We start from the raw sequence: 21,532 nt of genomic DNA on the forward strand, positions 1-21,532 counted from the left end.
GTTCTTCCTCCAGAGATCAAACCGACCAGCAGCATCTCCGCCTGGTTTGGACCATCGAACGCTCTGACTGCCAATCATTTTGAAATCGCCTCACGCCAACAAGTATCACTGTATTGGTATGAAAGTCAGTCGTGACATCACACTGAATGCCTGCTTCTGAAAATGTTTCTGAAATTTTTCTAGGCTGATAGTTTTCTGTCCAGGTGCTTCAGAGCCAAATCATGTGTCAATGACACGCTCAGCCATTTATTTTCATACTTTTCTGAACAATTTCAGAGCTCAGCGCACAGCATCTCTCTGTCTTCGCTGTTATTACTGAGTGAACTACAGATATGAATTGCGTTCGTATCGGAGACAACAAATCGCCCTGTCATACGCTGCAAACGGTTTTCTGATGCGTATCACGGTTCCCTAACGAGACAGTTTGAATTCTGTCTCCCTGTGTCTCACTGACATGACAGTTGAGCTGCTCTTTACAATGAGCAGCAATGAGAAGAACTACAACATGGCCGAAAGGTCAGTGACTAGTGACTATTACTGATTTTAACCAACCACTGTTGCACATCGGATGTGTGGCCATTTAAAATTGACCTAAAAACATCTTTTAGCTATTTTTCTTACCTGTTAGCCATGTTTAGGACACTGAATGTAGCAAGTCAATGTAAGACAATATGCTAGTGACAGCATTTAGGCTAAAATTAGCATTATGGCTTATTTAGCTCAATTAGCCTATACACTAACTTTAGACACATACTGAAACCTTGTTAGTCAACATGGTTTTGATTCTCCACATGCTATTGACTATACTTTTGCTAAGCTTAGCATTGATGCTAAACGACAGGCACACTTTGGCAGGCCCCATTTAAATTTCTTCAGAACTTTTCTAGTTTTTCCTTGTAATTTTACAACTTCCTTTTGTTATGGATGGATGTTTTATCTTTCTTCTACTTAATTATTGTATTTAAAAAAGAAAATATCTGTCTTGCCTTAATTCTTCATCAGACTGTTTCCTTCCCACTGCCGCCATTTTGTTTCCATCCCACAAACGTTGGTAGGCTTCTTCTTCTGCTGGGTTCAACAGGCAGCCTGTTGATTAGTTTGAGATCTGCTGCCTCCTGGTGGCCAGAGGCCTGTTTACAGTGAAGTTCTGAGTATCGTTCCAGAAGTATTCATACCCCCAAACCTTTGGTCATAAAACTCACGAGGGTTTTCAGAGATTCTCACTTGAAATATTTAGCATAAAACTCCTGATACTTGTAAATGAAATGAAGTCACCAAAGCAGTAGCAGAGTTCTGAGCCACGAGGGAATCACAGCGGACATGTTGAAGGCTCACCGGTCAGAGGAGACCAACCTTCAAACCTCAACATGTTTCTGCTCCAGTAAAGGGCGCTGATGTTTCAGGAGCTTCGACATCATCATCATCATCATATCATCATCATCATCATCATCATCATCAGGATTGTTATTCTTGTCTGCTGTGGTTTGACCTGCAGACTGCTGAGGAGATCATGCAGCAGAACAGCAGCTGTCTGCGGCTCCAGATGGTGTGTGACCCTTTGCTAAAAGAGAAAGTAGGTGATTTCTGATGTAAGTCGTTTCTCCAGATAAAAGTTTTAATAGAAGAATGCTAAAGCTGTTTTTGTGTGAATGCCTCGTTCTTCCCAGAGCTTTGGGGTCGCAGAAGGCGGACCGGTTGAGGACCTCAGAGCGATGGCCAGGGCGGCGGGGGAACCGGTCCAGGATTTCACCCCTCCAGAGGGTGAGACTGCACATCAGGTCAGGAAGCTGTTAGTCATTCACCGACTGACCACTAGGTGGCAGCAGACTCCCACACGTTTTTACAGTGGGGGGCGGGGTTGTGACGTAACGGACCCCAATAAACAGTCGCTGTTAGCTCTGGTTAAGGCGGTGTGTGTGTGTGTGTGTGTGTGTGTGTGTGTGTGTGTTGTGTGTGTGTGTGTGTGTGTGTGTGTGTGTGTGTGTGTGTGGATGTGTGTGCGGTGTGTGTGTGTGTGTGTGTGTGTGTGTGTGTGTGTGTGTGTGTGTGCGTGCGTGTGTGTGTGTGTGTGTGTGTGTGCGTGTGTGTGTGTGTGTGTGTATGTGTGTGTGTATGTGTGTGTGCGTGCGTGTGTGTGTGTGTGTGTGTAGGTGGGTGTGTGTGTGTGTGTGTGTGTGTGTAGGTGTGGGTGTGTGTGTGGATGTGTGTGTGTGTGTGTAGGTGTGTGTGGATGTGTGTGTAGGTGTGTGTGGGTGTGGGTGGATGTGTGTGTGTCATTTCCAACTAATTTTCCAGATCCTTTCCACCACGTTATGATGATGATGATGATGATGATGATGATGATGATGATGATGATGGCTATTGGTCTTCATCATTTCTGAAGTTATACATCTAAAGTTAATATCAATAATTTCGGTGCTTTAAGAGAAAAATGTGGGGATTCTTACAATATCATATTTTCACCCTGTTATTCATTCCTATATAAATGTCACAGTTTCAAACTAAATACTTAGTTTGCTAGCAAATAATTATCTCCATTAATATTTAGTTGGCAAGCTAAATATTTAGCTTGAGACTATTAGCATTTTCACTAAATATTTAGTTTGAAGGTAACTCTTTAGCTTGCTAAGTAAATAAATTTATCAATGAATGAATGACGGGGTGAAAATGTGAGTGAAAAATGCCTCATTTTGCTCTGATGACAGGATGAATAATCCAGATTTTGGCTCCTCCAGGTGAAGCTGGGGTCCAGCAGTTCATGGAGAAAATGCTGCAGCAGATCGGGGCAGAGCACTGGCCTGCAGGGGGCGCTGATGTATCCTCTGCTGACGACACAGGGGCCCACCACGCCCACGCTCTGGTTGTCTCCCATGGCGCCTTCATGTGCGTGGCGGTGCGTTACTTCGTGGAGGAGCTGCGGTGCAGCGCCCCTGCAGGCTGCGACAGGAAGCGCATGTTCTCGCTGAGCCCCAACGCGGGGATCTGCAGGTTCAACCTGACGGTGGTCCAGCAGGGGGCGCGCTTTGTGGTGTCGGACATGCGCTGCGTGTTCATGCACAGGGTGGCAGGGGCAGAGCAGGATGAATAACCTGCTCATGATTTATTGATACATTTATTTTAGAGAAGGAAACAATCATTGTCCGCAAAGATGATGATGGCACAATGTTTAGTTTTATCATAAACTCAAAAAAGACATGAAACACAAATATTAATATTTGATCATTATTTATAATCAAGGGTGAAAATAAATTGACTGAATCATGTATTTCATTAGCATGCTTCATAAATCCAGACAAACTGTGACGTAAAATAGTTTTGGTTCATATTTTCAGTGCTTCAAAACTATTTCTCCTGCTGTTTTTAGCTTTTAATTAGTAAATAAGTTTATTTTGTAAACAAAAATGAAAAAAACAAAACATTATAAATGATACTAAAATCTTTGTCACATGTAAGAATGATCATAGTAATGATAATATTATAAGAAGAATTAATGAAAAGCTTCATAATATCAAGTTGAGTTTCTTTAATGAGTGGAAACAGTCAATAAAATTAATAAAGTCTGTTTTTATGGAGTTTCATATCATATTTCAGAATGAAACAAATGAAACTGTCATGCTGTGGCGGTGGACCCAAACGCAGCAGACAGTAAACGGAGAAACAAGAGCATGTTTGAATGAAGAAAATCAACCAACAAAAAATCCAAAATCCCCAAACAAAAGAAAGTGGGAACACGAGGGAACAGCAGCTGATCCAGGGAGGGAACATGGTGGAGACGATCAGGTGACGAGACGGACCGGCGAGTTGTGACTGGGATACAGGAGCTTAAATACTGGGAGGCAGTAAACGGAACAATGGGCCCAACGAGATGAGATAACTGGCTGACGAGATGTATGGGGAAAAACAGCAGGGAGCTGAAAATACATTTAAAACCAAAGAAAAACACTAATACTACAGAAAACCTGGTAAACTCAAAGAGACATAACCAGACAGAAGGCTGGACTGTCAATAATAAGATCTACAAGATGTAGAGTTATGGAAACGAGAAGATCTGAACAAAGAGATAACCTAAGGAGAATTACTAAAGAAAGACAAAATAAACCTAAAGTGACAAATAATGGAAACACTATGAGGGGAACTAGAAGGATTAAATAAAAATAAAGAAGCTCGACATGGACTCAGACTAGAAAAACAGAAACTAACTGTTTCTGTTAGTTTCCCCTAAGAAGAAACTCTATGAAGGGCTGCAGACAAGGACAAGGAAATTCCAACCACCCTAAATAACATCAAATAATCAAACTGAAATGACCACAAAGGGCGAAGCTACAGAAACTAAAACACAATGAGAAACAAAACCAAACCCAGACAGAAACTTCATGTCACAGAGCAGAAACTTTAGTTTTTAGGTTCCACAGTTTGTGATGCAGAAGAGCTTCATCACCATCATCATCATCATTATCATCACTATCGTCATTATCATCATCAACACTATCATCATTATCTTCATCATTATCACTATCATCATCATCATCAACACTATCATCATCATTATCATCATCATTATCACCATCATCATCATCATCAACACTATCATCATTATCTTCATCATTATCACTATCATCATCAACACTATCATCATCATTATCATCATTATAATCATCATTATCACTATCATCATCATCAACACTATCATCATTATCTTCATCATTATCACTATCATCATCATCAACACTATCATCATCATTATCATCATCATTATCACTATCATCATCATCAACACTATCATCATTATCTTCATCATTATCACTATCATCATCATCAACACTATCATCATCATTATCATCATTATAATCATCATTATCACTATCATCATCATCAACACTATCATCATTATCTTCATCATTATCACTATCATCATCATCAACACTATCATCATCATTATCATCATTATCTTCATCATTATCACTATCATCATCATCAACACTATCATCATTATCTTCATCATTATCACTATCATCATCAACACTATCATCATCATTATCATCATCATTATCACTATCATCATCATCATCAACACTATCATCATTATCTTATCATTATCACTATCATCATCATCAACACTATCATCATCATTATCATCATTATAATCATCATTATCACTATCATCATCATCAACACTATCATCATTATCTTCATCATTATCACTATCATCATCATCAACACTATCATCATCATTATCATCATTATCTTCATCATTATCACTATCATCATCAACACTATCATCATCATTATCATCATCATTATCACTATCATCATCAACAACACTATCATCATCATCATCAACACTATCATCATCATTATCATCATCATTATCACTATCATCATCAACAACACTATCATCATCATTATCTTCACTATCGTCATCATCATCTTCACCTTCACTATCATCATCATCACTATCACTATTATCATCATTATCATCATCGCCACCATCATCATCACTGTGTGACTTACTGTAACTGTGGAGCATAAACAACTTTTCTTTCCATATTAATAAAGTGGAAAGTTTTTGCTCTTTTTAGGAATCAGTGACTCAACGTCTCATTCAGCAGTTAAACTGTGTGTGTGTGTGTGTGTGTGTGTGTGTGTGTGTGTGTGTGTGTGTGTGTGTGTGTGTGTGTGTGTGTGCGTGTTGATCTTGTTTCTGTGTGTTGAACCTTAGCTTTATTTTTTTTATAAACGCTAAAACTATTAAAAATGGATATTTAAAGTGATACTTTATGTCTGTGGAGATGTTTGTGCTTCATTTGGACCCAATTTGACCCAGTTGGTCTCATGCCAGTTACATAACAAGCTGAGTGTTTAATTACCCTGAAATGCATCATTACAGATGAGGTGGAAAACGTTCAGAAAAATTTAATAAAGACGATGAATACAGTAAAATATTAATCATCCCATACAAAGAAACATCAAAAGCTATCAAGTGCTGGAAATGAAGTTGTCGGAGCTGGTTTAGGGTTTGTGAACAGATCTGGTCCAGATCTGTGGAGAGTAGATGTTGTTTGCTTGAATCTATTTTTACCAAATAACATCACAGGTTTGATTTTCCCAGTTTTCAGTATAAAACTTATTCACTTCCTCCAGTACTTTTACAGATCAATCATGAACAGCAGGATTTGTTTTTTTCTCCTTCCTTTGACACTAAAAGGTTGAATTTACATTGTTTTCCAAAGTGAAAACCGATTTTCACAAAATTACAAGTAAAATATTTCAAATGAAATCAGTGATTTGGTCAACTGTTGGTGGCTGACCTCATTCATCAGAGGTCCAGCTAACTGGTGACCTCCCAGTGACCCACTCAGCCTGGGAGTCTCTAGCACAGCAGAAAGGTTTCTCTCTGTGCAGCACAGAGTATTTATCTTTGGTTTGTTCACTTTTCTCCATCACCTGTAACTTTTTTTAACTATTACATCACAGTATTTGCTGTAGAACTAAACAAGGTCATGGACCTTCAGCTAATCAGGTTCAGGAATCCACCATTTTTATTTCTCACAGTGATATTGAAGGCTGATGCTGCAGTCAGACTGAGTGTTGCTGGGTGTGTTAACACACACAGCTCATCACAGTCTGGTTACATTTGTTTGCATGGGAAATATTTCCACATCAAACTTTCTTAGCATGAAGCTCCTCAAGGACCAAAGCTTCAGAGACCTCCGTTAGCATCAAGACTTGGTTCCTCCTGTCTGTGCGACCATCACAGCGAAATGCTAAGCTGCTACTAACGCTGACATGGCAACAAACTACCACAGACATGCATTAGTTCTGTTGATAACCTTGTTTTTAGCCTCCTGCTAATGTTAGCACTGTGTGCTAGCTGTTAGCTAGAGAACAGAACCTCACGCCGAGATTTGAAAAGTTCTTAGCTAAACAGCTGGGATAGTTTTGGTGCTGGGGAACACATGATCCAGATGAATTCAGAACTTCTTGGCGCTAGCGTTAGCTAGCCTGCTAACCATGCTGAGGTTTCCAGGCGTGTTCGTTGGCGTTGACATGTCAGGCTGGATGGACGAGTCTCCTGCTGGTCACAAACGTTTCTGCACCGTCAGGTGATCACATCTCTGCTATCAAACTACAACAATGGCCGAACAGCAGGGGGCGGGGTCTGAACGACCTCATTTGGATTTAAAGAGAGGCACCAAAACGAGCTGCTCTCAGATGAACCTGGGGTCAGAGGTCAACGAGGAATCTGAGGACCTATAAGAACCAGGAAGTCAGCTTTAAATAGACCATAAAGGACTGGAAAGGAACATCTGTTCACGTTAAAGAATTTTTTTGTGAACATTTTTTGTCACAAAAGCTTAAATGAGTTGATTATGATTGATTTGTAAAAGCAATAAAAGGGTAAAACATTCAAGGGGTTGAATACATTCAGTAAACTGCACTATCTGCAACTTTTCAGGAGCAACGCAACTAAAATATTTGCAGTTGTGGACGGAGTCTGGAGGCGTGGAAAAGGTGAAACTCCCGCAGCGATCCTGGTCAGATTGAAGAAGCTAAAGAACGTTTTTGGTTTCATGCATTTTTTTCTACTTTTTATTTTCTATCAGAAATATATAAATAAAAAACAGTACACAATAAAAGAAGTTATGTTACAGATCTCAATAAATAAATATCTTCATTGCTGAGACTTGGTGTCCAGCACCGGATCATTTCTCTTTCCTGTTCTATCATTCATGTCTCTTTTTTAGTGAGAATATTTTTGAAAGAAAGTTTCTGAACATATGTGAAGAAAGGGTTGCATCATCTGGCCCAAAGATTAAAATTTAACAGACAAAAGAGGTTAAAGGTCAGCAGGCGCAGCTTCTCCCTCATTTGCTGTTCAAACAGAGGCGCTGAAGCCGCAGTGATCAGATGAAACCTCAGATAGTGTCTGATCGGAGCGCAGTGGGCCGGCGCCGCGGGCAGGAAGCCGCGGGCAGGAAGCCGCGGGCAGGAAGCGCGGGCAGGAAGCCGCGGGCAGGAAGCCGCGGGCAGGAAGCCGAGGGCAGGAAGCCGCGGGCAGGAAGCCGAGGGCAGGAAGCCGCGGGCAGGAAGCCGCGGGCAGGAAGCCGCGGGCAGGAAGCCGCGGGCAGGAAGCCGCGGGCAGGAAGCCGAGGGCAGGAAGCCGCGGGCAGGAAGCCGAGGGCAGGAAGCCGCGGACAGGAAGCCGGTCCCACTTGGTCTCTGCGTGTTGCCTGTTGCTCTGCGGCGTCAGACTTTCTTCCTGTTGCTTCCTGAGAACCTGACGTCACTCCTGCTCTGCTCGCTCTGCGATGTTCGTCTTGACTGGACTGCCGTGTCCGTTAGGCCTCAGCACCCGCAGCGGGTCGTCACAGGAAGTGATGGTTTCCTTGGAAACGGCCCCCGCCTGGTTCGGCTCCACATCCTTCACCGGAGGAGACGGATGGGACTCTGTCCTCAGAGGATCGGACGGGTTCACCTCCTCGCTCCTCCTCTGCCTCTTCACTAACTGGCCGTCTGGTGGCCCACCGCGGACCGCTCCTGGCCTGCCAACCCCCAGTTTGACCAACCAGCTCCTGCTCACAGAGGAAAACAGATCATGGCGCTCACCCGGCCTGAACCAAATATGTTGGAAGAGGCAGTGTCCTCTGTCCTTCTGTCTCTGTCATGGAGACAAACAGACATGTTTACTGGGATCTGCTCTGTTAAGGTGGATCTGTTAAGGTGGATCTGGAAGACACTCACAGACTTGAAGAGTTGTCCCTTTATGTCCACACAGAGGAAGCGTCTCTGTCTCAAGTCAAAGATCAGCACCCAGCTGCCGGGTGCTGCAGCTCCCGGCAGAACGACTGAGAAATGATTCAATAACATCAAATAATTCAGAAAAATAACAATTACCAGAAATATTGTTAGTTTAGAAGTCATGAAAATCCAACAGACTCTGAAATCCCTTCAGAAAGATTAAGGTTTGTCTGACATTGTAAAAAATATGTTTGTTTTCCAAACATATAGCAAGAAAACTGAACATTTTGTGGAGGAAAACGTTGTGAATCCTGAAGATGCCTCAGTTTGGATCTGTTGGAGATCCTGGCAGTGATGAGGAGGATCATGGAGTCAGGAGCAGACTCACCCAGGTGAGGAGCGTTTGTTCTCAGATCCAGGCGGAGGCGACCCGGACCGGCGGGAGCCGCGGCCTCCGCGCCGCCCGCCTGCGGCCGCCGCAGCCTCGCTCTGCTCTCCGCTCGGCCGCAAACATGCAACACAATCAGGAAGAGCGCGAGGGAAGCCAGCTGCATGGTTCCTCTCCAAAAGCTCAAATGTTCGGGATGTGAGAGAGCAGCTTCTGGTGGAGGAGAAAGTCCAACAGGCTTATTTAAACAGAGGGTCAATAAACCGGCTAACTCATTTACCAAAATACCTCAGAGCCTCGCTGCCCCTGCTGCAGCTGCCCCTGCTGCTGCTGCGGCTGACCCTGCTGCTGCAGCTGCCTCCTGGTGCTGCAGCTGCCTCCAGGTGCTGCAGCTGCCACCTGGTGCTGCAGCTGCCCCCTCCTGCTGCCAGTATATCTGCATTTATTAATTGAAAAATAAACATTTTATAGCATTTATTTGTTTTTTTAGGACTTTTTTGCATGAAATGAGATTAATTCATTAGTGCCTGAAATGAATGTAAGAGGTTCTAGTCTATATTAATGTTTCTCTGGAAGGAGCCGGGTCAGAACCAGAACCATCGCCCCATGCTGAGTCACAGCATCAATGATTCATCCCCTGCTTATGAATTAACTGGACACACTTCCGCTGCTCCCACGCCGTTGCACAACGAAGGATGAGCTGTAACTCATTTTGTCTTTCGGTGACCTGCTGACCTCAGCTATAAAACAAAATGATCCTGAGCAAAATTTAATCCCCTGTGAATTATGTTTCCAAAAGGATCAAATACAAAACCTGGCAGGAATATTCACACCTCTCAACACTTTTCCTCTTTAGTTTAGTTTATTTCATCTGGAACACATAAATACCATTTTCAATTTTCAGTCTGACACCTCTAAATAAAATCCAAACCATCATCTGAACCAGGAGACAAATGAGCCAGCAGGATAAATATTTAGTTTTCTAACTTCATGTTATGATGAGCAAATGAACCCAGATTATTGAAACAGCATTGGTCACATTCCATCAGGCAGGGTCGGGTCAGCCAGGCGGTTCCGATACCAGTTCCGGTTCTGGTTCGTCTGTTGGAGCGGCCGTCCCTCCTAATGCCGCGAGATCTCAAGGGATAACGTTTCACAGCTGAAATGGACATATTGCTGTTTATATTTTGTGAAAATAATATCACTAAACTGTATTTGTGTCCACCAGTAAATAGCAGCTAGTTTTAGAGAGTGTTGGTGTAACACCGGGTTCAGCTATGAAGGCCAACTGAGATTTAGGAAATCTGAAAAAGTTTGAATTATTCCCTGACACTGATTTAGATTATGCAACACAAAGTGGCAAAGACTGATATTTCTATGTAATGGTTTCACTGTCGACAGTCAATTACTCTTTTTATGCACAATGCAGTTTTTCATAGAGACAACCTTAACACTTTAGTTTCAATAAAACACTTATTAGTTGATTGTTGACATTTGTTCTATTTGTTATCACGCACATTTAATTAACATATGTATTTATATCAACTTAAAGTTCATTTTAAAGTTAACTTTTTTTCAATTTCCTGCCCTGCAGGTACCAGATGAACAAACAGAACAAACTATTTCTGTTTGTTCAGGTTCAGTTAAGTACAAACTACGTTTTTGCACTGGTGATGTTTGATTGTTTTGTAAAAAGAAAACGGTTGGATCCTGAGTTTACTGCCTGCAAGGTGAAATAATCGCTCTGTGAAGAGCCCCGATTCCTCTGCAACCTTCACAGCAGATCCACAGGCTCCCCCAGCAGCTGCAGACGGAGAGCCTGGGTTACTTTTTACTATTAAAATGATTGAAAATATTGAGTATGATTAAAAGCTCGCTAGAGAACAGTGCGTCTCGTGTAACAGCAGGAAGTTTGTGTCAGTCCGTCACAAGGCAAGAAATCTCTTTCCATTTGTTTCTTAGTGCTTGGTTGTGAAATTTGTTGACGGCCCTTCAGTGAAGCTGCAGCGTTGAGGATGGAGCTGGAGATCAGCTGGCCGACATCAGCCTCCATAAATCGGACCAACGCCGCGGATATCGGAATATCCAACGTCCGACTGGAAAACAACTTCAGTGCGGCACAACGCAGCACTGATGCAGCACTGACGCAGCACTAACGCAGCACTGACGCAGCACTGACGCAGCACTGACGCAGCACTAACGCAGCACTGACGCAGCACTGACGCAGCACTAACGCAGCACTGACGCAGCACTGACGCAGCACTGACGCAGCACTAATGCAGCACTGACGCAGCACTAACGCAGCACTGACGCAGCACTGACGCAGCACTGACGCAGCACTGATGCAGCACTAACGCAGCACTGACGCAGCACTAACGCAGCACTGACGCAGCACTGACGCAGCACTGACGCAGCACTAACGCAGCACTGACGCAGTACTGATGCAGCACTGACGCAGCACTAATGCAGCACTGACGCAGCACTGACGCAGCACTAACGCAGCACTGACGCAGCACTAATGCAGCACTGACGCAGCACTGACGCAGCACTAACGCAGCACTGATGCAGCACTGACGCAGCACTGACGCAGCACTGATGCAGCACTAACGCAGCACTGACGCAGCACTAACGCAGCACTGACGCAGCACTAACGCAGCACTGACGCAGTACTGATGCAGCACTGACGCAGCACTAATGCAGCACTGACGCAGCACTGACGCAGCACTAACGCAGCACTGACGCAGCACTAATGCAGCACTGACGCAGCACTGACGCAGCACTAACGCAGCACTGACGCAGCACTAACGCAGCACTGACGCAGTACTGATGCAGCACTGACGCAGCACTAATGCAGCACTGACGCAGCACTGACGCAGCACTAACGCAGCACTGACGCAGCACTGATGCAGCACTGTCGCAGCAACACTTTGGCAGATGACGTCACCATTCCCCATCTTGATCCTAGACAAACCAAAGTTATAACTTTGAATAGTTGCACAAACGGAGCACAAACCACTCAGCTGTCAACTTCTGACATCCAATCAGAGAGCTGAGAATGATCATGAAAAGTTGTTTACATTTTTACTGTAAGCTGAACGATGAGCTTCCATCCTCTGACCAGTAGGGGGCGCTCCACGCTCACCTTGAGTTTCTCCTGAGATCCAAAAATGAACCGAAACGAAACCTGGAAGAAATTCAGTGGAAAAGATTTTACAAAATAATTTTTATTTTCATCTCAGGAATACAAGTGACTGCTGTGCACAGCACAGACGTACAAAAATAAAAGGAAAACTATTTGTTATATAGTATTTGTCTCACTGATATTTCAGAAACAAACGACTGGAGAAATCTGCTTTCAAACTCATTTACAATCATTTCAACAATCGGAACTAAGGCAGAAGGTGAGGTATTAAAAACAGCGCAGGAGCGCGAGAAACTGAAACAAACCAGCTACACAGCTCTGACCTCCAGATGACCTCTAGCTGACCTCCAGATGACCTCTAGCTGACCTCCAGATGACCTCTAGCTGACCTCCAGATGACCTCTAGCACCCTCCAGTCCTTTAAAGCAGACACCAGGTCACTCAAATCTGTACTTGCATCTGGAGGTTAAAGATTTTTTTTCTGTTTCTCATCAGCGTTCTCCAGACTTTCACTCTGAAACAAACCGACAGAAGCTGCTGTTCAGAGAAAGTTAGGGGAAGAACGACCACCTCAGCTCCTGTACAGAAACCTGCAGTCAGTGAAAACAAGAAGAATCAATAGAAATGTGCTGCACCTTCATTTGAAAATAAAGTTTAAAAAGCTACAGGCCGAAAGGTCATCAAAGGTCATTCAGGATCGTCTCCATGACGACCTGGAGTCTCTGTCCTCATCATCAACTGGCTGGAAGAGCCGGATCGACTGCTACAACAAACCGACCTCATCTGCTCTCCCACAGAACCAGAACCGGGTCTGAACTCCTCTGCTACCAAACCCCTTTGTGACATCACTTCCTGTAAATCAGCCAGAATGCTGTGGGAAAGTTTCCAACCCTCCATCAAATGCTTCACATGGTTGAAATCAGCAAACTGAGCGATCGGGGTCGGAACCAGAACTCTGGAGTTTCCTGATGGATCAGGAGAAACGTGAACTGGTGTTTTTCCAAGCACCAGCAGAAACAGGTGCAGAACTGGGGGGGGGTCAAAGGTCACGGTGAGGTGGACAGGTGGCAGGAGGGGGCAAACACAGAGCGCCCCCTGCTGGGCTCCTTCTGCTCTGAATTCAAGTAAATTATGCTGCATGAAAAAATGTGAACGTTAAACAAACCAGCAGATTGAGCTGGAAACCTCAAATATTAATCCAGGATTAATAATCCAGGATTAATATTCTGGGATTCATTTCCTGCTGCCACATATTAACAACAACATCATCATCAATAATAATAATAAATAAATCAGGATGAATATTAAGAACCTCAATAATCTGCTGTCAGTAACCAGAGCACTTCAAAATAAAAGCCCAGTCACACCAGGGCGGGGCGGGGTGTGGGGGGGCTGTAGGTGGGGTATGGGGGCTTCCTCCCGGTGTGGATCCTCAGGAACGTCAGACCCTCCAGGAATTGGGCTCTGGCTCAGGGCGGCATGACGCCGGGGTCGCTGCTATTCCTGACTCCAGATCAGCATTTCTGGTATGTGGGGGTGAGGGGGTGAGGGGGTGAGGGGGGGGGGGCAGCCTAAAGTAACCCCCGGCCCCCACGAGGAAGTCCTCTTCCTCCTCTTCCTCATGATGATGGCTGCAGTCCGGTCCAGGTTTTCAGGCCTGTCCAGATGTTTCTCACCTGGGATCATAATAATGCACATGTGCAATGGGTTTATTATTGCCACTTTCTACCCTCTCTGTGTCCTGCCTCATATCCGGGGTAAGAAGTGGGTGACTGTCATGGCGGTGGAGGCCCTGTTGCCCCTCTTGACGCGGCCATGTTTGCTCAGCGCTATGAAGCAGCCGCGGTGCGCCGCAGACTCGTAGGCGTTGTAGTTGTTGGCCAGAAGACTCTCCCTGAACTTACACTCGTCATGGAAGACGGTCTGCAGGGACAGGAAGGACGAGGCAGAGGTCAGAGGTCAGAGCTCACAGGCACCATGTTCATGAGAAAAATGTCTTTCTGCAGCACAGAAAATCGATTTGGTTGTCAGCCAGTGCAGCATGCTCAATTAATTATTCAAATTAGTTTAATAAGTTTTTATGTAAGAAAACCCAGCAGACAAACAGCATTTACTGATAATACAGATATTTACTGATAATTATTGGTATTTATTGTGACAGACTGAGGACCCGTCCAGGTGACCCCCGCCTCTCCTCCTGACCCCACCAGGGTGTTAGAAAACGAATGGATATCGGTAATTACTGATATTTCCTGGTAATTACTGATATTTGCTGGTAATTACTGATATTTGCTAGTAATTACTGATATTTACTGGTAATTACTGATATTTGCTGGTAATTACTGATATTTGCTAGTAATTACTGATATTTGCTGGTAATTACTGGTAATTACTAATATTTACTGGTAATTACTGATATTTGCTAGTAATTACTGATATTTGCTGGTAATTACTGATATTTGCTAGTAATTACTGATATTTGCTAGTAATTACTGATATTTACTGGTAATTACTGATATTTGCTGGTAATTACTGGTAATTACTGATATTTGCTAGTAATTACTGATATTTGTTAGTAATTACTGATATTTGCTGGTAATTACTGGTAATTACTGATATTTACTGGTAATTACTGATATTTGCTAGTAATTACTGATATTTGCCAGTAATTACTGAAATTTGCTGGTAATTACTGATATTTGCTAGTAATTACTGATATTTGCTGGTAATTACTGATATTTGCTAGTAATTACTGATATTTGTTAGTAATTACTGATATTTGCTGGTAATTACTGGTAATTACTGATATTTACTGGTAATTACTGATATTTGCTGTATTACTGATATTGCTAGTAATTACTGATATTTACTGGTAATTACTGATATTTGCTGGTAATTACTGATATTTGCTAGTAATTACTGATATTTGCTGGTAATTACTGGTAATTACTAATATTTACTGGTAATTACTGATATTTGCTAGTAATTACTGATATTTGCTGGTAATTACTGATATTTGCTGGTAATTACTGGTAATTACTAATATTTACTGGTAATTACTGATATTTGCTAGTAATTACTGATATTTGCTAGTAATTACTGATATTTACTGGTAATTACTGATATTTGCTGGTAATTACTGATATTTGCTAGTAATTACTGATATTTGCTGGTAATTACTGGTAATTACTGATATTTACTGGTAATTACTGATATTTGCTGGTAATTACTAATATTTACTGGTAATTACTGATATTTGCTGGTAATTACTAATATTTGCTAGTCATTACTGATATTTGCTAGTAATTACTGATATTTGCTGGTAATTACTGGTAATTACTGATATTTACTGGTAATTACTGATATTTGCTAGTAATTACTGATATTTGCTGATAATTACTGATTTGCTAGTAATAACTGATATTTGCTGGTAATTACTGATAGTTGCTGGTAATTACTGATAGTTGCTGGTAATTACTGATATTTACTGGTAATTACTGATATTTGCTGGTAATTACTGATATTTGCTAGTAATTACTGATATTTACAGGTAATTACTGATATTTGCTGGTAATTACTGATATTTACTGGTAATTACTGATATTTGCTAGTAATTACTGGTAATTACTGATATTTGCTGGTAATTACTGATATTTACTGGTAATTACTGATATTTGCTAGTAATTACTGATATTTGCTGGTAATTACTAATATTTGCTAGTAATTACTGATATTTGCTAGTAATTACTGATATTTACTGGTAATTACTGATATTTGCTAGTAATTACTGATATTTGCTAGTAATTACTGATATTTGCTGGTAATTACTGGTAATTACTGATATTTACTGGTAATTACTGATATTTGCTAGTAATTACTGATATTTGCTGGTAATTACTGATATTTGCTAGTAATTACTGATATTTGCTGGTAATTACTGATATTTGCTAGTAATTACTGATATTTGCTGGTAATTACTGATATTTGCTGGTAATTACTGATAGTTGCTGGTAATTACTGATATTTACTGGTAATTACTGATATTTGCTGGTAATTACTGATATTTGCTGATGTTTCTTGAAGCTCTTGTGGAACAAAACATTGGAGAAAATGGGAAAATTACATTTCCCATAAGTTTTGTTCAGCATCAGCCTGTGTACAAACAAACATTTAATAACTGTGAAAGCTGAATATTAGGAGATTTTTTCTGAATGTGAATCAGGTGAAGCTGAAACTAAAAAAAGGTTTTTATCTTAAATATTTTATAAGACTTTTGGATTTATTATTTCTCTCTGTTGTTCTTTATGCTCCACTTAATGATTCTAATAACAGTAAAACATTTAAATACATTTTTTATTAGGTTCAAATTCATTTATATGTTATTATTATCAAAATATCCATCCGTCCATGTTCTCCTCACCCCTAAGGGTCAAGGGTGAGGACCCTGCCTCTGTCCAGGCGGGGTCACTTGGACAGGACGCCAGTCTGTCGCAGGGCAACACAGAGACAGAACACACACACACACACACACACACACACACACTGAGAATCTGGAGAGACCGATTAACATGACATGGACGGGTATCTAGCAGACAGAAAGACACCAGGCCAGGAATTGAACCCAGGACCTTCTTGCTGCAAGGCAGCAGCTCTACCTACTGCACCACTGTGCAGCCAACTGATTTAGTGATTAATGTTAACTGGAGCAGAGACACTAAAAGAGGCTTTAGACTGTTTTTTCTGAGTAACTACATCACTTTTCTTTATCATCTCCATTAAACATCAAATGAAACTTGAACTTTCAGTTTCACCTCCAAACCGTCTGGTTTAATGGCCATAACAAGAAATAAATGTGCTTCATTTCCTCTCCGTCTCACTGATGTGTCACAGAGAAAGAGCAGAAATCCTCTGCATCACTGAGCGAGCATGTGGCCTAGTCCAATCACTCATCAGATGCTCAGGCTGCTCACAAGCTGACGCTTCATCACTCAGAGTCAGATAAGCAGTTGCATTCTCACACACCCGGGACATTCCTGTCTGTCCTCTGGACACATCCACCATCCTCACTAATAATATTATTATTGCTAATAAACTGAAACCTCTGATTTGTTTTCACCCCAAATCCCCAAAAAACTGATTTATGGTGTTTCATACCAAACCTGTCTGAAAAGTGTGGTGTGTATTTATATTCAGACTCCTCTGGATTTGTCCATTTTCACAACTTTTTGCAGATTCTCTGGTAGAGTCAGACCTGGACTTTGACTAGGCCACTCTAACCCTACAATCAGCTCTGATCTGTCTGCTCTGGTCCTCCTGCTGGAAGCTGAACTTTGACCCCAGTCTCAGTTCTTCTGCAGATTTTCTTCCAGGTTTGTCCTGATTTCGCTCCATTCACCCTCTCACAGCCTGATGCTGCCACCACCATGTCGTGTTTGACCCGCCTGGTTCCTGCATCCAAACTGAGCAACTTTTCTTCTTCTTCTGTTTCATAACGAATGGACCCATCTGGGCCGTTACTGTTATTGTCAAAATCCTTTTATTATATTATCACATGGAAACTTGTGATCGGCACCATCATCATATCAATATCAACGATCATCTTTATATTCATAATATTCCCTCATCAATGGCGCTCCACTCATACGTCACATCGGCCTCATGTGACGTCACGTGTCCCTTTTTTCAAACTGCGCTCACGTTTTCTGCCCTGAACCGAACTCTGCTCGAAACTGACCTAGAACCAGAACCTCCTACCTGACCTCTACAGAATCGGAACCAGAACCGGAACTGCTCCATCAGTGTGAGGAGGGCTGAAGATAAACTCCCACCACACTTTTCAGATCGCATGCAGGATGTTTCTGTTCTGCTCAGTGAAATGCGATCCAGCGTGAAGACTTGTGCAGGTGTACCGCCCACCCGGCTCCGCGGGCCCAGAACGGGCAGTTCCCTGTGAAATTATCGCGTGGCTTTAACGGGCCTCAGGGGGATTCCCACGGTGCACCTGCTAGCCTCATCAGCGGCCTTTAAATAGACCTTTCTGAACTGGCGGAGCTGCGGGTTCACCTACCGTCGCGTACAGCCTGCCGCGCCTGTTCATGGCCACGAAGCGTTCGCTGTGCAGCCCGAACAGGCTCACCACGCCGCGCTCCACCGTGGAGATTTGGATCAGACCTGCAGCGGGACAGAGAGCGTGTTAGAGCGGACACGGAGGACACGCCGGGAACCCCGCAGGATGCCGCGCAGCATGCGGGGCTTTGTTCCGCATGCTGCGCGGCATCCTGGCAGGAACTGCAGCAGATGCATCAGCGCATGCACTGCGATGAATGGGGGCGCGCGCCATGGCTGCGTAAGAAAAAGTTGGGTCCAAAAGCGACCATACACTCATGACATGGCTGAGGAAGAGGAGGAGGATGAAGATGGGCTGATGATGCTTGTTTTCAATAGCATCATATTCGGAAGAAATGTAATTCTCCCAGTGAAGAGCAGAGGTCTGCAGAGGGGGCAGCCCGCGCCGCACCGCGCCGCTCCAGCCTGCCTTCCTGCGTCAGCCGGAGGAGGAACTCACTGTACGGGTCCTCGCTGTGCGCCCCGCTGATGCCGCCGTCGGGGAGGACCTGCAGGTGGAACCCGATCCCCACGTTGCAGTAGAGCCTCCGCACCCGCTGGATGCCCAGCAGGTAGTCAGTCTCCCACTGAGCTCCGGTTTCTCCCCGGAGACCCGCAGCACGGAGCGGGAGAACAGCGTCTCCCAGCGCCGGTCCAGCGGAGCCGTGCCCGGCGCTGGCGCCCCCGCCGCGGCTACCAGCAGGACGCCCAGAAGCAGCGCCGCTGTCCGCGTCCAGCAGGACATTCTACCGAGGAACCTTTGCGCAGCGGGCATCCGGTTTGCCTCGGGGACACGTGCTCCAAATTAATGAGCCTAAAAATAGCGCGCCGCTTGTCGCTGCTCCGGCATGGCGGCGGCGGCTGGCTGGCGGGCGGCGGAGCGGGCCTCCGGAGCCCCGGGGGTCGGGAGGAGAGGAGACGGCGCAAGCCGCGCTGGAGCAGATGGAGATGCTGCTGCTGCCGCCGCTGGTGATGACCATGGTTCGCAGCTCCTCTGCGCCCCGCTCTCTCTCTCCTCTCTCTCGCTCGCTCAGACGGTCTGCGGCTCGGTTCTGGTTCCACAGATCCTCCCGGCCGCCTATCGAGTCACCGAGCAGCCCTGGTTCTGGTTCTACCCGGGCCCGGCTCCCGCATCCCGGGCTGACATGGCGGCAGTCTGCGCCAGATTGGCGGCGGTCAGCGGCCTGGGTGGTGGTGGGGCGCAGCGGCTCCCAAATTGGGCCGCGCGGCGGTCATGTGTCCGTGGGGTCGCTTCCTTATTTAGACTGGAGGAGTAAAAACAGGCCGGCTGTCACCGGAGAGCAATGACGGCTGGTGGTCCTCAGCACGCAGCGATTCCCTGGAGAAATGAAATAAAATAAAAGTTTTCTGCATGAATCGACGCGTCCGGTGCGCCGGAGAGGTCAGGTGGTGTTGGGGGAGGGGTGGAGTGGCAGGGTGGGGGCCAAGGCAGCCGGAACCAGAGCGGTCCAATCAGATCCAGTGTTCATCCAGACATTTCTCAGCTCAGGAGGAAAAGCAGCAGCAGAACCAGGAGGAGAACCTGATCGGCCCGCATTCCGTTCCTGCAGCACCTGCCGCACTTCCTCCACCTCTCCGCCAGACGGCGCCATTCCCACATGAAGCGCTCAGATCATCTTCTTCCCAGTTTAATTAGGTCCACAATTTTCCGTTATTTCCAGAATTTAATTAGGACTGAAACAATTAATTGATTATTGAAATAAAAGTTAACTAATTTAGTAGCTGGATTTTAATCATCCACCGGCCCGGTCCGGTTCGGTTCGGTCCGGTCCTGGTTGCAGCCACACAACGGATTCCAGGTTCTTCTGAGCATTGTGCTCTGATCTCATTGAGCTTCACTAAGTGATGAGACGCTATTCCAACTTTTTCCAACATTTTATAAAATGGGGAAGCAAGGACGGAACAAAGTCTTGAATCTGGAGACATCAGATAGAGGAACGCTGCAAACTAAATGTAGAGGATTAAAGGTGGAGAAAATGCCATGTATATAAAGGCCAGTAAATTTACTTAAAGATCTCATATGGAGAAATATGTGGCAATCAGGACATGATTGTCACATATGGGCTGCAGGCAAAGTTTCTCATATTGTCACCATATTTTTGGGTGGAGTTGATCATCATTTTGACTGACAAAATGTGTCATTTTTTAGATAATACTGAGATATTCTGTGGCGTTTCATTTCTTTGCAGTTTTATAACCATTCAGTTAATCCAGGTCTCATCACACACCAAGCGGATGATCATTCAACTTTTACTCTGCGGGGATAAAAACCCAGACGGATGTGAAATGAAACCGACTCACCTGCTGGTCGCAGCATCATCCCACCTGAATTCACTATTTTAGTGATGATTCTCCTGCTGCGGTTTGAGTCGGCAGGTTAACTTCTCTTCATTTCAGCAGCAAATGTTCCAGGACGATGGATCCCGACTGACGACATCAACAGACTTCAGGTTGTTCTGGAAGGATTTTTGCTCAACGCGCCACTGAAGACCTTTTTTTTTAATTTCCTGCCAGTCCTGCTGTGCGCTGTCCATGTCAGGTCATATTTAGAAGCGATTGATTGATTGATTGATTGATTGATGCTGTAGCAGTTAGGGGTGGGAATTGTAATTTTCAAAATTTTCCAGAATTTTGTGTTGATAAAACAAAAAACCATTAAATAGAGAAATATTTGGTTCAGGAATCTCAGAGCAGCACTTCAACAGCAGGAATGTGACGGAATAACAGAACACGAAAATTATTTCTATTAATTTGATGTTTTCAAAGGGACTGAAATCTGGATTTTTGTGAAAGAGCAACTTTTATATTATTTTATCTTAAATGATGTTCAAAGACAGGAGATATGAGTGGATGATAAACGTTTTATTATTCTGTATAAAATCTGTTTGGTAACTGCATATTTCTCCACTGCTTCAGCTGCTACAGAGTGTAAAGAGGAGCAAAATGAATTCAGATTAAAATATCAGATTTGGTTTCCAGACAGTTGGCACTTCAGTTTCAAACAGGATATTTGGTTTCCATCATTCAGAGGTAAAAAGCCCAAACATGACAGATAATAAAAGTGATTAAAATAAATTAGCTTTAAAGTTGTTTTCTATATAAATAATTTATCTTTCACAGAAAAGCTTTAATCCCAG

General features: G+C 43.7%; 2 protein-coding genes and 1 pseudogene across 3 annotated transcripts in view; 1 reads left to right on the plus strand and 2 right to left on the minus strand.

Annotated features, from left to right (window-relative positions):
* Window positions 1–3,887, plus strand: part of LOC129356233 (probable fructose-2,6-bisphosphatase TIGAR A) — a 6,214-nt gene extending 2,327 nt beyond the window's left edge. Inside the window, exons 4-6 of the mRNA XM_055025833.1 lie at window positions 1,496–1,573; window positions 1,668–1,914; window positions 2,736–3,887. Coding sequence (XP_054881808.1) covers window positions 1,496–1,573; window positions 1,668–1,914; window positions 2,736–3,088 — 678 coding nt within the window. The 3' untranslated portion in view covers window positions 3,089–3,887. The remainder of the gene's footprint in view (window positions 1–1,495; window positions 1,574–1,667; window positions 1,915–2,735) is intronic.
* Window positions 3,888–5,840: 1,953 nt separating this feature from the next.
* LOC129356236 (fibroblast growth factor 23-like) lies at window positions 5,841–10,696 on the minus strand. Of its 2 annotated transcripts, XM_055025836.1 has the most exons (4): window positions 9,416–10,696; window positions 9,128–9,340; window positions 8,743–8,846; window positions 5,841–8,659 (listed from the first exon to the last, which is right to left on the minus strand). In XM_055025836.1, the coding sequence occupies exons 2-4, from the start codon at window positions 9,291–9,293 to the stop codon at window positions 8,285–8,287; spliced, it is 645 nt and encodes a 214-aa protein (XP_054881811.1). In that variant the 5' UTR covers window positions 9,294–9,340; window positions 9,416–10,696; the 3' UTR covers window positions 5,841–8,284. The 2 variants fall into 2 exon arrangements, with proteins under 2 accessions (XP_054881811.1, XP_054881809.1); XM_055025834.1 differs by having other exon boundaries at window positions 9,128–10,696.
* A 3,209-nt stretch (window positions 10,697–13,905) lies between these two features.
* On the minus strand, window positions 13,906–19,957 carry LOC129356222 (fibroblast growth factor 6-like; annotated as a pseudogene).
* Window positions 19,958–21,532: the final 1,575 nt, after the last annotated feature.

This window comes from Poeciliopsis prolifica, unplaced genomic scaffold (assembly GCF_027474105.1).
Source record: "Poeciliopsis prolifica strain line A6 unplaced genomic scaffold, Auburn_PproV2 SCAFFOLD161, whole genome shotgun sequence".
NCBI classification, from domain to species: domain Eukaryota; kingdom Metazoa; phylum Chordata; class Actinopteri; order Cyprinodontiformes; family Poeciliidae; genus Poeciliopsis; species Poeciliopsis prolifica.